The 16233-nt window shown below is 45.8% G+C and overlaps 1 protein-coding gene across 2 annotated transcripts in view; it reads right to left on the reverse strand.

Moving 5' to 3' along the window:
- Positions 1-15753, reverse strand: part of MARCHF4 (membrane associated ring-CH-type finger 4) — a 99339-nt gene extending 83586 nt beyond the window's left edge. For both annotated transcript variants that reach the window (XM_065070668.1, XM_065070667.1), the window contains exon 1: positions 15059-15753. In XM_065070668.1, coding sequence (XP_064926740.1) covers positions 15059-15532 — 474 coding nt within the window. In that variant the 5' untranslated portion in view covers positions 15533-15753. The remainder of the gene's footprint in view (positions 1-15058) is intronic.
- Positions 15754-16233: the final 480 nt, after the last annotated feature.

The raw sequence follows: 16233 nt of genomic DNA on the forward strand, positions 1-16233 counted from the left end.
ACATGCAGACACTTATGCTGCCACACTCACATTGAGGTGTTTGCAATCTGTAGCTGTGTCCCGCCTTGGTGATGTGCCCAGGATCACAGCTTGTTTACAAAGCTCAGAGAGAAAGCTGAGATCCATGAGTTGCTGCACATCTTCCTCTGTCCACCTAAACTGGAAGAGGAGCCTCTTCTAGTTAAGCTGTCACCATAGGGGAACTACTCCAAATGTCTCCTCCTAGAGTCAGTGAGCAGCCCCCCACTGGGGGGCTGGGACCTGTTTGTTATCCAGTGGCTTATCTGCCACCTTGACTCTAAAACCTGGGGTTTGCTAATACTGATCTCCAGCATAACTCTAATCTGAGAGGACTGTGTTGGATGCTCAATTTCCCACACCCTTTAGTCTACTTCTTTTTCTCTAGCAGAAAGATAAATCCTGGTTCTGCAGAAAGCAGAGGTGTCCCTCCCTGGGCACTCATGGAGCCAGGCGATGTGGTTTTCCTCCATATCACTGTTCACTGTTTGCTTAGAAGTTTTCTAACACGGGTTAAATACTGCCCTGACCTGGAAGTTTTCTTCACCACAGGTATTGTCCCCCAAGGGCTCACTACTGTTTCACAGTCACAGCCCTGACATACCAGTGTCAGAAAGTGCTCAAGCCTAAACCAAGCCTAAGCTGTGAAACATCCTCATATTTTGGATCTTTCCAGGTCAGCCTGCTTTCATGACCTGGTGAACCTCATAGCTGACCAGCCAGGTGGAAAGATAGTTTTTAGTAAGTGGACACAGCACTGGTGTGGGGATTGAAAAAAACCACACAGGCCCAATCCATGGGCTGCTGTGATTCAGCCCGGTTGTGATACAACGCAAATCACCACACTGCACTGGACATGCCATGCAGACGCTGCTGAGACAAACAGCCTGATCTAAAAATGTACCGGTAACAAGGAAGAGCAGTCACCTTCCAAAGGACTTTATGCACAGGAATGCCCCTGGCTGGGGGAGCTCTTGGTTGGTGTGTTGTGTCTCCAACCCTGCAGTGAGCTCAGCAGAGACCTCCAGGTAAGGGCCTCGCAGCAGCCTGAAACTGCTGCATGCTCAGCATCCCAGATGTGCACCAAGCTGGCCTCTGCACGAAAATCTGGCCCATAAGTGACCACTTAATCTCCTTCTCTATCCAATTTGGCTCTGCCACGTGGGGATCTGCCTTCCACCGCACTGCCACAAACAGGCGCACAGCAAATCCCTGCCTAATAGTGAGAGCTGGGATCGCATGCTGCGGCAGTGCATGATGGCTGGGGGCTGCCTGGAAATCATGCCAATCCTCGAAAGACAGAGGGGTCAGGGAGTGTGTCAGTGGAAACCCAGGTCACTGACCTCCATGGTCCTCTGCCCATCTCATTAAAGCCCTGAAGAGTGTGCAGGCTGGGAGTGGAGCAAGGCATGGAAAATACCTACCTCTGATGCTGCTGTGCACATTTCAGAAGGGAAGAAAAACAGCTCAAGGAAATGTAGACACAGTGATTTAAAAGGAAACAGATTAAAGACAGACATGCAAGTGCAGCTGTGTCCCAGCAGTTATGCCATACGCATTTATAGGTAGATATCTGTCAAAAATACCTCCCTCTGCCCTGACAGGATATAAACTGTGGGAAGGGCTATTATTCGTCCTGTGGCCCACCCGTTACACTGGAAGCTGTGTCAGAGGGTAACCAAACAGTGTCGACGAGGAGGACTCGTGGGTTTTATCTCACCTCAGGGAACCAAATACCACAGGGCAGTCAGAGAAAGGACACTCAAGGGGTGCACAGTTGTCACAGACCTGGTTAAGCCAGGCCAAATTGCAGGGACCTGGATGGTTTTCCTGATCTCCATGTGTTCCTACAGCCTCTTTTTCACTCACCAGTACCTCCAGCATACAAATAGCTAAGTGTCTTAGAAGCATTTACCTAGAGGTAGAGACCTTGGCCAACGCTGATGGCTGCTAAGTGTATGAAATCGCAAAACAGCTGTCAGTGGAAGTGAGTTTTGAACTCCAGGTTGTTTCATTTCCAGCTGAGCAAATTTTCTCTTATTTCACAGGATACAAAAAGAACATACTCCCTTGTGCCTAAGCACCACTCCTTGTCTCTGCAATACAACAGAACAAATAGCCTAATCAGGACAAAATGCAAAGCATGCTGAAAAACTGGGAACATTCAGGATATAGTTAGAGAAGGTGAAAACCTCCCCTGTAGCCTGGAAGGGCTGGTGCAGCTGGTCTGACCACAGTGCTTAGGGGCAGAGGATTGTCTGGTGAGAAAAGACAGAGAATCACATTCCCCTGTTGGAGAGACATCACCTGGAGAGGGATGAAGTTATAAATCCTGCGGAAGGAGATATACAAGCAGGGAAAGTCAGAACTGGGAGTGATGCAAAGAAGAAGGAGGAGATGAATGTCACTGGGCTCTTCTGGTGGCAGTGGGATCTCCTGCAGGAGCAAACAAGTGAGGCTCCATCAGATGCAACGCAACCTTGTGCTGATCAGAGAAGCAGAGCACGTGTTTTCCAGCTTCTTCTCTCCAAAGATCATCCCCCTGCACCTTCTGTTTCAACAGAGAAACCTGATCTCAGTGATTTCCTCACATCCATTGCAGGGAAAAATAACTGGATCCAACCCAAACAGAAAACGGAGCCATGCTACGGTAGCAAACCTCCTTCCAGCTTCAGAGGAGATGGCAACATTTGCCCTGTATGTTTCTGATCCTCCTGAACACATACTGAGCAGCTCAGTTACACGCACACACACATTTGTACACCTTGTGTTTGCAAATAATCTTTGATGTAGAGCCTCTCGGACTGCTCTGTCGAAATCCATAAGCCTGTAGCTGTCTCTGCATAACCCTTGGCTTACCACCACAATAACGACATTTGAAGAATCCCAGCAGCTTAGTTCACTTTCCCACTGACAGATGCGCTTTGGCTGCCTCTGATTGAAGTTATTCCTCTCGTTAAGTTGCACAGAATTATTTCTGATATTCTCCCCACTGTGCTTGTTCACTCAACTGGTCTACACTCACTCCCCTGATCACCTGGCTCTCCAGTTGGGTTTGCTATAGTGATCGAGTGACACACAGCATTCTGCAGGCTTGGGGAAGAGCTGCTGCCATCAGCCAACTACCAAAAATGCTGGTTCGGGCTTTCAGGCGGTCCTGGGCAGGTCTACATTAACCTCCTCCACACCCGTGCTGCCTGAAGGATGAACGCCATCATTTGGCTGGGTGCGAGTGCCCTGTTGCGAAGTGCCATTGGAAGACGCTGACTGAAATAACAGATCCTGGGCTGTGATCAGTGGAGAAGACTTCAAAACTTTTACAATGTGGTTCCCCCGTTCTCCCAAATTTACAATTTTCTGAAATACTCTAGTACTGCATTCAAACTTGCTAAGCTCAGCCCCTGCTGACAGATGGATCTTTTTCTTGCCTTCTTTTAAAAACAGAATGGAGAACAAAACCAACAGCAAACCCAGAAGTTCTCACAGCAATGGAGCCAAACAAAGCGTAAATTCCCTCTGATTTGCAGCTGGGAGTAAGGTGACTTCTTTGGTGTCTAGTTGCGGTGGACCTCTTAAGACAGTTCCCCTGCATGGCATTACGAACTGAATGTGGGGGTGTGCTCCACTTGGCTACATATTTTCATTCAACTCATAAAAGGTTAATAATTCTGCAGTTTAAATGCCACTAAGTGTATCTCATGGACTTAAAACTTACATGGGTAAGTACTGTTGCTTAGAAAAGCTAGAAAGAGACAAAAGAATATTTTTCATTTTTATTAAAATACATCTTTGGACAGGTTTTGAACAGCTTTCCAGACAAATTAATTGAAGGCAGAAAGCAAAAATAGCCTGTAAAAGGGAGAATGACGGTGAGTTTCCAGAAAGCAGCAATTTCACAGAATGCTTTTGTTTGTTCTAAAGACACTAATGGCTGTTTTGGTAGTCTTTAGATAACGTATAATAAATTTCTGCTATATTGCATATTTTAAAAGATTCCTAATTTTTCAAAATCTGCTTTTGCAAAGTTGAAAACCTTAGTTACAGATCTCTCTTTTGCTTATCCTTCCATTCAGTTTAAACAGAATTAGTTCTTGCTCAACCAAGCTTTTCTACAACCAGTATTTCCACTTAAGACTCAGATTTGAAACAGTATCACCTCTTGGAGGTTTAGTGATTGTTGGATCAAGAAGTGTCTTGGCTATGACAAACAGAAATATCTGAGCCTTTGCTATTATTAGCGATGTTTATTCTCATTCTTCAGTCTGTGGCTAGGTGGCTATTTTCCCTTGGTATTTATCCGACTACCATTACAAAAATCTCAGTCCCTGTCCAAATCCACCCTAGGGAGTTAGAGAAGACATTTAATTCTACCTTTTGTACAACTCCTCCTAAATCACTGTAAAGGCTAAGCGGAGATCTTATTGCGGTCTTCAGCTACCTCAAGGAAAGGTACAGCAAAGAATGCCAGACTCTGCTCAAAGTTGTGTTGTTGTAAGACAAGAGGCAACAGACACAACTTGGAACACAAGAAATTCTGATCAGAAATCAGAAGAGAACATTTTCACCATGAAGGATATTCAAATATTGGACCAGGGGTCTAAAGACGTGCATGAAATAACCATTCTTGGACATATCCAGCTCTCAGGTGGAGAAGGCCCAGAGCAACCTGACCTAGTCAGATCTGCTTGAGTCAGGGATTGGATAAGATGACCTCCAGAGATCCATGCATCTTAAATTATTCTGGGGTTCTGTGATTTTGTTTGACCTAAGATGTAATACTCAGAACTGCCACCTTCCCCTGACATTTGCATTGCTTGCCTGAGCACACCTCCAAACATATGAAGCTCTTGTCTGGCAACACCGAGAAAAAGGTAAGAGAAGAAATCTCTTCAATAGCTGCAGGATGGGAAGGCCAGGAGCTCTCCTGCAGATTTCACATGTCTGCAAGAAGGCAAGAAATAAATCCATGAGGACTAGGAAAGAGAAAGCCAGTGGCAGCTGGGCCTACGAATAAAATTTTCCAAACGTGGGTTAAAGGTAGGTGATGGCACTTCTGCTATCATATATCAGAGGAGGCTATGAACTAGTTTTTGCTAACTAGCTGAATCCCATGCGTGTTTTCCCGGACTGAAAGTTTCTTGCTTTTCATCCAATATGGAATAAAAGTGTCTTCAAATACAGATTTTCTTCCATGATGGAAATCTCCTCTGCCAGCCAGCCTGAAAATTCCTGAAGCTGGTTTCTAACGATGCACACAGTACACGGTCCTTTCTGTGACAGAAAAGACAAAAGTTCATATGCAAAGATAGTTTCAGTTCTCTGATTCCCCAGGTTTTCTCCTTGGGCACTGCAACAATTTCCCATTGTTGAAGATTTTAAAAACAATATAGGATATTTCTTCTCCAGTCCATGCATAGCTGTGAACCTTCAAGCTTGAATTTCACTGAGGGAACTTATTTCACTGCTATTACAGACAAGTTCAGACTAGACGAACCCAATAACCCCCTCTGGCCCTAAAGCTTGTAAGAATTCATCTCTCTTCAATGTTAAGGAAATGTTGAGGTTTTTATGTCCTAAAATGTGAACTCTTTAGGGCAAGAAAAGCCTTTCTTTCATTTCTTGGTGCAATATTTGACACACTGACATCCTCTAAAGGTTACCACAGTATTAAAATAAAGAATGGTCTAGAGGCCAGAAGCACCCATAACTTTATTTCTGCCTCTTGCGCAAACCCTCTATTTAATTGCTTAACTGCTATTCGTCTCTGATATAATATTTTATTATTACCTACTTTTCTTGGATGCTCATCTGATCTGTCTTAATGTTCTCTTAATATCACTTGGGATGGGATAATAATCTGCTTGTACTTCTCCAGCACCTTTAATACTGACAGGTCCTAGTGTGCTTAACAAGAAGAGAACGAGAGGGAAAGTGCTTCATTCATCAGACAGGGTAAGGTCATGCATGATATCAGAGACGCTGACAAGAAGATCTGACACAACTCAAAGTGCTGGGGTGTTTGGAGGGGCAGGTTTAACCCATGGCCCTGTACTTGCAGAAAGTGCAAACTATTATTTGAGCTCTAGTTCACACCTGCATTAAATTGCCAAGGTAGGTGATGTGATGTGCGTGAAATGTCAGCAGGATTCTCGTGTGCAATGCTGTATGTTATGCCTTCACCAGATCCATCCACAGGGCTTTCTTGGCTCTCTCAAAGTCTGGGAACTGGAGCAAAAAGCTATACAGGATCTACCTGCACAAGGACGGGTGCGCTATACAGGATCTACCTGCACAAGGACGGGTGACACTGATGCATGTGGAAGTTCTCAGGGAAACCACTTTTTCCACCAAAATACCAGTCAAAGAAGTGATCTTCACGCCTTGGTTTTGACTGAACTGAAGCAGGGTAGGCATTACATTAGGTACAGGCATTGTACTGGGAAGGTGCAGAAGAAGAAGGGCTCGCAGAAATGAAGCCAGGAAATGAGGATCCGAGCAAGGGTATGTGCAACATGCAAGAAAGAAAACAAGAATCTGGGCACAACATGAATACACAGCTGGGAAGTGAAAGAATCTCAAACTGAGGGTAGGGTTAATGTCCTGAGTGACAGTGCTAGCACAAGAGGAACGCATTAAAAAGATGGACATGGAAGAAGACACTAGATACAAAAAATTTGTGCTGATGCCAGCGCATTCAATAACAGATGTCCAGGAGACAGAAGGAGATCTGGGGTTTGATTGAAGCAAATCAAGCCTGCAGAGCCAGCCTTAAGAGCTGACATAATGGAGGAAGTGGACAAGCTGGAGAAAGATGGGAAGGACAAGGAGAAATGAGCTTTGTAGGACACCATGAAGGGATTGTGGAGGAAATGTGAGTCACCCCATCAATGATAAAGTGATTGGAGAAGCAGGAGAGAAATGGGTGGTGGGGGCAACATTTCAGGCAGACTTTTCCTTCCAATTCTCCTCAGAAGTAAAGCCAGAAGAGCTCAAGTCACTAATGACGTGGAAGAATCAATAAAGTTAAGGCTTTCTGCATCTGCAGGCCCACCTAGAAGGGGCTGCTGCTATGGAGGAGAGAACTGAAGAAAAAAGGATGCATTTCAGTAGGTCCATGGACAACTCTTCCACCAAGGCAGTAATGCCAGCTCACAGAGCTAAGACGGAGGAGGATAAGCCAGGAAACAGTTCTGAAGGACTTGGAGATTATATCAGCTCATGAGCTGAGTAACAACCAATAATCTTCTGCTGTTCCATAAACAGATAAATAGATAAAGAAATAAATAAGGTGTATAAATAAATTAATAACTTAATTAATTAAAAGGGCAGATGCCACCCTGGAATTAATGTTTTCTGTAAAACTCAAAACCTTTCTGCACTGCTCAGCACTAACAAGGACTCAGGTGGAGAATCATTTCCAACTTTAGACAGTGTTTTTAAAGCAAAACATGGACCATTCGGTGAGCATCCAGAGGATAACACCAAAGACAATTAGAGGTCTAGAAAACAAGTAATAAGAGCAAAATGTAGGATCAGGATTGTGTGGCCTAGAGAACAAGGAGTGTCATGGCTTTAGTTGTCACTTGAAGAGTCCTCAGAGAATGAATTTTCACCATATTTACATGCTACTACTGGATAATACCTTCAATTACTTACTGCTTGGAAAAAAGGAAATGGTAAAAATACTCCACTGTCCTCCTAATGGGCAGGGCAAGAAGAAATGGGCTGCAGCAGGAAGGATGGAGTCTCCAACCAGGATCACTCTTAAGAACTAGTTAGCTCAGCCTCTGTCAGGATTTTGGATGGGTGGACTCACTGTTCTCTTGAGACCTGGGCATTGCCCAGTGCTTGGGCATGATCAGTGCGTGGACTAAGTAACAAGCTACGTCCACACAGTTCCAGAGGTTACAATGGTAGTCACAGGGAACAACTTCATAGAAGCTGCAGCTGTGGGACTGTCTGCATCCAGTGAGGATAAACACCTCCACATGCACAATACACTACAATGATAGGTTACCAGCTCTTGCTGTTTTTTCCTCACCAGAAGAAAGTGATCACTCATCACTCTCCCTGCCAACAATGTAATGAGTTCTACTGTAACCAGTCATCAATCAGAAAAGGACAAAAGGTCAGTTGTGAAAAGATGAGGGAAGCTAAAAAAGTCTTCAGCATCAAACAATTCATTTTAGGCAAGAAACCCTGATTAACAAAGGAAAAGGAGAAAGATAAAAAGTTAGCAAGCTGTTCTGTATTATCTGAGCCTGGTTTCCCATGGAAACCATATCAAGTTGGTGGGGTTTGTTTGTTTTGTTTTTGTGTTCTGTTTTGTTTGTTTGTGTTTGTTTTGTTTTGTCTAATGGGATACACGTTCTTGTTAAAGCTTTTGCTCCAGCTGGGGCTCTGTCCTGCATGGACTCTACAGCGCAGTGAATGCTATAACCTCTCCCACAGCTGGATCTTTCTAGGTTTCCTCTTCTTCATCCAGCTAGTTTTCATGAAACCTGCAGGAACTTAATACCTTTCAGATCTTTACTCTTTGCCAAATCTGGCTGAAATCACCCAGTAGGTTTAGAGGAGGGATGATGAGCATAAACAGCTGACACCGTTACATGGCTTTATTCCTTTAACAATCAGCTATTAAAAGGGATGAGGTGGCCATAGATATGGACCAGTAATGATTATAGTCTATCTTATTATCTTACTCCAGGCATGTGCAGCAAACACACAGGACACACAGCATCACAGATTTTTGGCACAACCATATTTCTGACTTCTGGACTGGGCCAACCTTGAATGGAAAAATACCAGTGTGAGTAAAAGGCTGCCACACAGGACGCCCTCGCTGGGAATGAATTTTTTCTTGAAAGACAACCTGTATGCAATTCAGTTTTCTATGAACAGAGCCCATCCGGGAGCAAGCGTCACCTTTGTGGAGACAACAGTGACTCTACAGATGCAAACAACGGAGCTACACGCTTTTGCATTGCTTGTTCTGTCACTAACTGACATCAGCCACTGTTAATCATTCCCTGAAATGTATATTTAAGAAACAGTGACACAAACAGAGACAAGTTCCTTCATGAAGCCTTTTATATGGGGAAAAGTGAAGGGAAAGAAAAACTGCTCCTCAGGCTAGCTGGTGGCAATGAAATAAATGGGTCAGGCATCAGAGTTTCAGCAGGCACAAAAGGTGAAAACCCTGTCTCCTGGAGCAATTAAAAGTCAATGGGATTAGTGGCCTTCACTATTATTTATAGAACCCCACTGTGTACACAACATCATTGAAATACAGGGGTCAAGTCCCTGCTACTGGATGACTACCCTTTTGCTGTTGAAGTTAATGGGAGCTTTGCCAATCAACACTGTGGCAATGGAGTCTAAATCTAAAATAGATGATATTCTGGGTTCTGTTCAGTTGATGGCTCAAGCAAAGCTTTTGCTGAAGCAAAAAATGTTCTGCTTGTGCAGTATAGATTTGATCCAGAGATAGATGAAATGGGAGAGTTAACTACAGAGATATTAAGATTCAAAATGGGAAGGCAGAGAGGTGGACTGAATGTCACAGGAAGCATCTTCTCTTCCTTTCTGTCATAAATTACAACATAGAGATTGAAATCTAAAAGGCTGCATCCTGGCATCTCTTAGTCTCCCATTTTAGCAGGACTGGCTGTTTTCCAATGAATGATTCTCCTTCTAACACCAAGTAAATAAATCCCGTGGTAACACACCTATGAAAAGGACACGGACGGGAAGCCTGTACTGTTATTATGTGATTCAACATGTTTGAAACCAGCGTCTCGGTGGCCTAGCCTTTCCTGAGTTTGGCTGGCTTGTGATGCTGATTGCACAGTTGTTTCTTCTTCCACTCATTCATTACCACACTCATGCCCTGAATTCTGCCACAGGCTGCCTTTTTTCCTCTTTGTCTCTCTCTAGAAAAGAGGTACCTGATTCTGCTCTATTTTATGATGCCGTAAATCAGAAACAAAGCTTCCCAGAGATTTTCTCCAGTCCTCTGTGCTGCTGAGAAACTGATCTGTAGAGTGGCGGTATTTCCTTGCTTAGCTGACGCCTTCTCTGCAGATACTACCAGGCAGGAAGCTAATGATGGCTTTTTCCTGTTTCTGTAACAGGAATGGGGTTGAGATTCTGACTTGTTATTTCAAGCAATGCATGCTCAAGACCACCCATTTGATGGTACCAACTATTCACTGATAGAGCCCCCAGGAATGGTGTGTTAATCCAGACCAAATAATTTAAGGCCACCTTAGGTCTAGAGAGGTCCTGAGCGTGGCAGGTGCCTACATGCTGAAGACATTACCCGTGCATGAAATCCAGATGAGCACCCGGAGTGGCAGATCTCATTGGCCATACATGAGAGGCTGGTGAGCTGTGGGGCTGGAGACCTGCCCCAGGGCTCTGCTCCTCTTCAGTGTCACCCTGATCTCTACACTGGCTTAACTGTGATGATTCTAGATATCCCTAATAACCACATGGCTCTACAATCCTTCATTAAACTTAGTCAAGTTCTTTGTCCTGTTAATATACTGTAACAAAGAGCTCCACAGCCTAATGACATATCACGTGGAAATGCATCTCCTAATATCCATTGTAAGTTGTCTTCTCTTCCAATTTCCTCAAAGGTCTTCACGTTCTCATATTAATAAGCTGGTGTCCCTAAAGTCTGGAGGGGACTTTAGTGGAAAGAATAGTCTATTTTCAAACATTTCTATTGAATACTGTGCTAAGTCCAAGCTAGCAGCCTGCAGGCAAAAAAGTGCACAGTCTGTTCTCTCTGATCCTCCTTAGCCAACCAATCCTATCTGCACTGACTTTTCAAATCTCCATCTTTACGGTATTTTTCCCCAGAACAGAGAAATAGAGAAATGTAGACAGAAACTGACAGGTAAGAAAAGATGTACCCGCGCTCTAACTGACAATCTAACAAGCAATCCTTGAGGCACACTGATTTCCAAATGATCTCAGTTTCATTTAAGAACACTTTTCTATTTATTTTCAGCACAGATAGCACCAACTCTGAGCAACTACACCCCACCGTACTGCTAACTCCTTGTGACATGGACAAACAGTTTATCTGCTGATGTGAAGGGACTTTTCACCCATGTCTTTTCATGCTACTCTCCATGACTTGCTTTCAACTTGGATCCATACCAAGCACTGAGAAACATTTGTGACAGCAGAGCTCATCTTAGTTTCTTTCTCTTGCAGAACATTGTCAGAGATCCAGGAAAGCAGACAAAATTCTGCAAACACTGAGCATTAACCAAAACAGAAGAAAATACTCCAGCATGTTCCTTCCTTCCTTCGTCCCTTCCTCCCTCCCTTTCTTCTCTTCCTTCCTTCTCTTCCTTTCTTCCTTCTCTTCCTTTTTCCTTTCCTTTCCTTTCCTTTCCTTTCCTTTCCTTTCCTTTCCTTTCCTTTCCTTTCCTTTCCTTTCCTTTCCTTTCCTTTCCTTTCCTTTCCTTTCCTTTCCTTTCCTTTCCTTTCCTTTCCTTTCCTTTCCTTTCCTTTCCTTTCCTTTCCTTTCCTTTCCTTTCCTTTCCTTTCCTTCCCTTCCCTTCCCTTCCCTTCCTTTCCCTTCCTTTCCCTTCCTTTCCCTTCCTTTCCTTTCCTTTCCTTTCCTTTCCTTTCCTTTCCTTTCCTTTCCTTTCCTTTCCTTTCCTTTCCTTTCCTTTCCTTTCCTTTCCTTTCCTTTCCTTTCCTTTCCTTTCCTTTCCTTTCCTTTCCTTTCCTTTCCTTTCCTTTCCTTTCCTTTCCCTTCCCCTTCCCCTTCCCCTTCCCCTTCCCCTTCCCCTTCCCCTTTCCCTTTCCCTTTCCCTTTCCCTTTCTCTTCTTCTTTTTCTCACTTTCTCCCCAGAGCTTTGGTGTTTACTCCAGGGTCCCAGAATTACCTGACAAAATGGTGCAGGGCACTCACTCAGTGAAACCTTTCAAAATGTCAAGCAAGCACCCAAAAAAGAAATGCCGTTACAAAGCTCGGAGTTCAGTCCATCAGCTTACTCAATCTTAAGCCCTCACTTTCAACAAAAGCAGTTGCCTCTTGCAACTGCCAGACCTGAGCAGACCTGGGCTTTTCAAGCCCTCAAAAGAGGAGCCCAGATGCTGTGATCACCTGGCCACCGGAGCCACTCTTTCCCATCTGCACCACTGGTTTCTCTCAAGTAATGTACAAGGATCAGAACAGTTTTACAATAATGATCTTTACTCCTTTCTACGGTCCTTAACACATTTTTAAAAGAAAGAATCAACTTACCCATCAGAGCCACAAACAAACACGAGGAGCAACTGGGTAGCCTGAAGTACCATAAGCGCTGGGCAATCATAAATTTAAAATGAAAATCCCTACCGATTTTGTTTTGTATTACATATTAAATAAGACCTACTTGAGAAGCCAGATTAGTAAAAAACCTTTTTGCCTGTTGTATTTTATTTTTTTTTTTTTGCAAATCAAAACAGGATTAAAACTTCTTCTGGAGATTCACTGTCATTTTATCTGGGTAAATAAGCTTAGGGCGCCTAACAGTCAATTTATAATGAAGGCTTTTGTTCTTGGTACTGTGATGCAGCCCCGCAAATTTGCCCACAGCTGCAGCGGTTTCTGATGTTTTTGACAGGTAAATAAAACATTGTTTATATCTGTCATTGCTATTAATCTGCACAGTAAAGAACCAGCAATTATATTTTGTTTCCAAGTGGATAAATTTTCATTATGAACTTGGCACGGTGGTACAGAATAATGTGCATTTATGACTTTTATAGTTGTGAAGGTACAAAACATGAAGGGTCCTCACTCAGCTGTTGAGTTGGAAAACGAATGGGAAATAAAGGCTAAACCAGTAATAACCACCATAATAAAAAAGAATGAGGAATTCGGGATTCAGCACTATTGAAGTTTTATTGACTTCAAGGCCAAATAAACCAAACTGCAGGTCTCGACATCAGCTGCACTGACTGAGCTCTCAGTTATTCTGCACTGTACTTTTAGGAAGCTGTTTCAGGATCTGGCCATGCTTTAAAACCCCGTGATTTGGGCCTCCATAATGACTTGTGCTTCCCAGCCGCTGCAGGGCAAAGGGTTTCAGGTACTCCTCAAGACACGCAGTTGAAGAAAATATTATTTGTGGAATAAGGTACTGCTCAAGGACAAGTGGCAGAATCCATCTGTAAGTGTCTTATATTGGTCTGAAACTGCGAGAAGCAAAAAAGAGAAATCCTGGTGAAACTCTATTAGATGCCAGTCACGTCTGCTCAGCCTCTCACGCAGGTAGGCTGGCAGATGGTCAGCAAATAGTCTCACTTTTACAATGCAACCTACACAGGTTTTCAGTGTGAAAATTTGCATCCACTTATTGTCAAGCATTAATGTTCTCCAAGAAAGTGAGTTACCTCTATTTTAATTCTTTAGGCTCTATTTGCTCAGACATGGAAGCCAGTCTTGCAGGCGCTACATCTCGTGTGCACAGACAGAATGAGAAGCCAGGGAAGAGTACTAGAAATATGGAATAATGCAAATTCCCAGGCAGGGAGTTGCATGGCTTCCAACTTTTAGAAGAGATAGGGAGGAGACAGTCAAGTTAGGAAGGCAAAGAGCATCTCTGAAAAAGAATTATTTTTCCACCCCCATCTAAAAGCCTATGGTGAAAATTGTGTCTCACATCATCAGTCAGCTGCATAAACCATTGGAGACAGCTACAGTCCATTGAGCACCGAGCTGTGATCTATGGGACCTTCAGTATGACATATCCAGCAGGGCTGTGGATAGTCAGATGAGTTGATGGCAGGACCTGCTTCTCCCAAAGAAGAACAGGAGCCTGTTCCCCACCCCACCGTCCCCATCACCACCATCCTTGGACATACACAAAGGAAGACATGGTCACTGCATTACAGATGTCGGCACTATCCTTGGGACAGGCAAGACGTGTGCCAGAGCATGGCCACTCTCATATGAGCACTGGCTTTCCTTAGCAGGGCACATGGGTCCATGAAGGGGAAAGAAGACATGGGGCAAAACCTGTTTTGCTCAGGATTTCAATGTATCACCTTATGTGCCAGGATCTGTGCCTAAAAAGGCAATGGGTATCAGCCCAGTTAGCCTTGCAACCCTTTATTGTGCAAGGATCCATAATTATCACAGGTAACAGGACTATCCTGAGTAATAAAGGCTATCTGCATATCTGCCACCTGCAGCTGTGTCACGTTAGGTACAAACATTGCTGTATATATCACTGTAAGGAACTTACCAGCCTGAAAATACATGAACTGCTTTTAATTGTCATTAAATAGGGAGAATAATGCCCCAGGGTGCAACCTTATGTTCTACTGAGGTTGTATTTGTTTCATTCTCTTAAGTAGTGGCAGGAAACTTCACTGGCCCAACCTCAGTCTGTACCAAGGAGCACCTCAAGGCTGCAGCTTCAGCAGGTACAATTGTAACCAGAGGTTTTCCTTCTCCAGGTAGTGCACCTGGGAGCATGGGAGCAGTGGCAAACCTGCAGAGCTCCTACTTGCTGTCTTGTGGGAAGCAACGATGAGGTGGGGCTGCCTCCTGCCACGTGTTTATACAGACTGAAGTTGTATTTTTAAAAGCAAACAGCACATTAAACACATCCTTTGCATCACGTCTGGGATCACCGCAGTAGGGCACCCACGAGGCGAAAAGCCCCCCTAACCAAGGTGCGCTCTGCTCCACAATGGAGTACACGAGTCCCTGCCATGCCACAGCCGCATGGCACTGAGGCTGGGCATGGGTGCCCAGGACAAGGCTGCTGGGCAGCGGAAGGGGACAGAGCCGGCTTCTACCCCACATTTTCCTGGCAAACACTGCAAAATTCCGGAGCCCAGGGCCTGAGCAGAGGGCAGAGCCCCTCTGGCTTTGGAGTCCTGCAACAGGCAGACCCCTGTACGCAGCAGCCTCCAGTTCCTGCAGGCTGGAGCATCGCTGCCATCGGGCGAGCCAGCCTCCCGCCGCGGCCCGTCGTCGTCCCCCCCGCCCCAGCGCCCCCCGCCCCCGCGGGCTCACCTGCTCGGGCCCCTGGAAGCAGATCCTGCAGAGCGGGGTGCGGATGCCGCTGTCGACGCTGCTGCCCAGCGAGTAGCGGTCCTCGGCCTTGCCCTTGCCGAAGTCATCCGAGGAGGTGCTGCTGGGCAGGGAAGCGGGCGGCTCCCCGGCGGGGCTGCCCCACTCCTCGGCAGCTGGGCTGCCCGCTCCGCCGCCCGCCGCCGCCGCCGCCCGCCAGCCGGGCCCGCGCCCCCCGGGCGGTGCGGCCCCCGCCGGGCCGCCCGCCGCCGCCTCTGCGCCGCCGGGCATGGGGAGCGGCGGCGGCGGGGAGGGCGGCGGCGGCGCGGGGGGTCTCCGCAGCAGGAAGACCTTCAGGTCATTGAAGAGCATGCGGCAGCGGCACTTGAGGAGGCCTTGGTTTCGCAACATCTGTCTCGGACGGAGGAGCCCGCAGCAGCAGTAGCAGAAAATGACCGCGCCGGGTGGTATTAACATGTGCCTTTCCTTGGCAGGCGGGGACGGGGTGGGAAAGAAAAGGGCAGGAGCCGGGCGCCCCGCGGCCGGGGGGGCTCCGCTGCAGCCTCAGTGCCTGGGGGGGGCTGCGCTGGCCGGCGGGGAACAGACAAAAGCAGAGCCGGAGGGCGAGGGGTGGAATCCCCAGCAGCCCGCTGAAATCCGCCGAGGACGACAATTAATAAATAAATAAGCAAAACCCAAAAACCACAAAAAAGAAAAAGACTCCGCGCTCCTGGAGGATTCTTGCCCCCGCCCCCCCTCTCCACAAGTTTGTTTAGAAATCAGCGGGAGGAGGAAATAAATCTCCCACGCCCGAGGGGCCGGGGCGGCGCGATCGGGAGAAAGCCCCCGGTGGGCTCTCGCAACTCCTAAGCCTGTAAAAAAGAAGGGTCCACGTCTCCGGCGGGTGTGGGGACGAGGGAGAATATGGTTCTTTCGACAGTATTTTGCATCTCAAATAATTTTCCTTTTTCTTCTATTTTTTTTTCAATTAAAAAATAAAACCCGATCACACAAGACCCGGTGTGCACCCAGGTGAAATAGCAGCCGGTCTGGCTATCAAAATGTAAAATTGGTAGCTGTTGTTATTATCAAAATTGCCTCTTTGACAAAAAAGACCTTCACATTGTTTGTGGGAAAACACCCTACGTTTCCAACACTGTACTCCCAGGTGGCTTCAG

This window comes from Columba livia, chromosome 7, assembly GCF_036013475.1.
Source record: "Columba livia isolate bColLiv1 breed racing homer chromosome 7, bColLiv1.pat.W.v2, whole genome shotgun sequence".
In the NCBI taxonomy this organism is placed as follows: Eukaryota; Metazoa; Chordata; class Aves; order Columbiformes; family Columbidae; genus Columba; species Columba livia.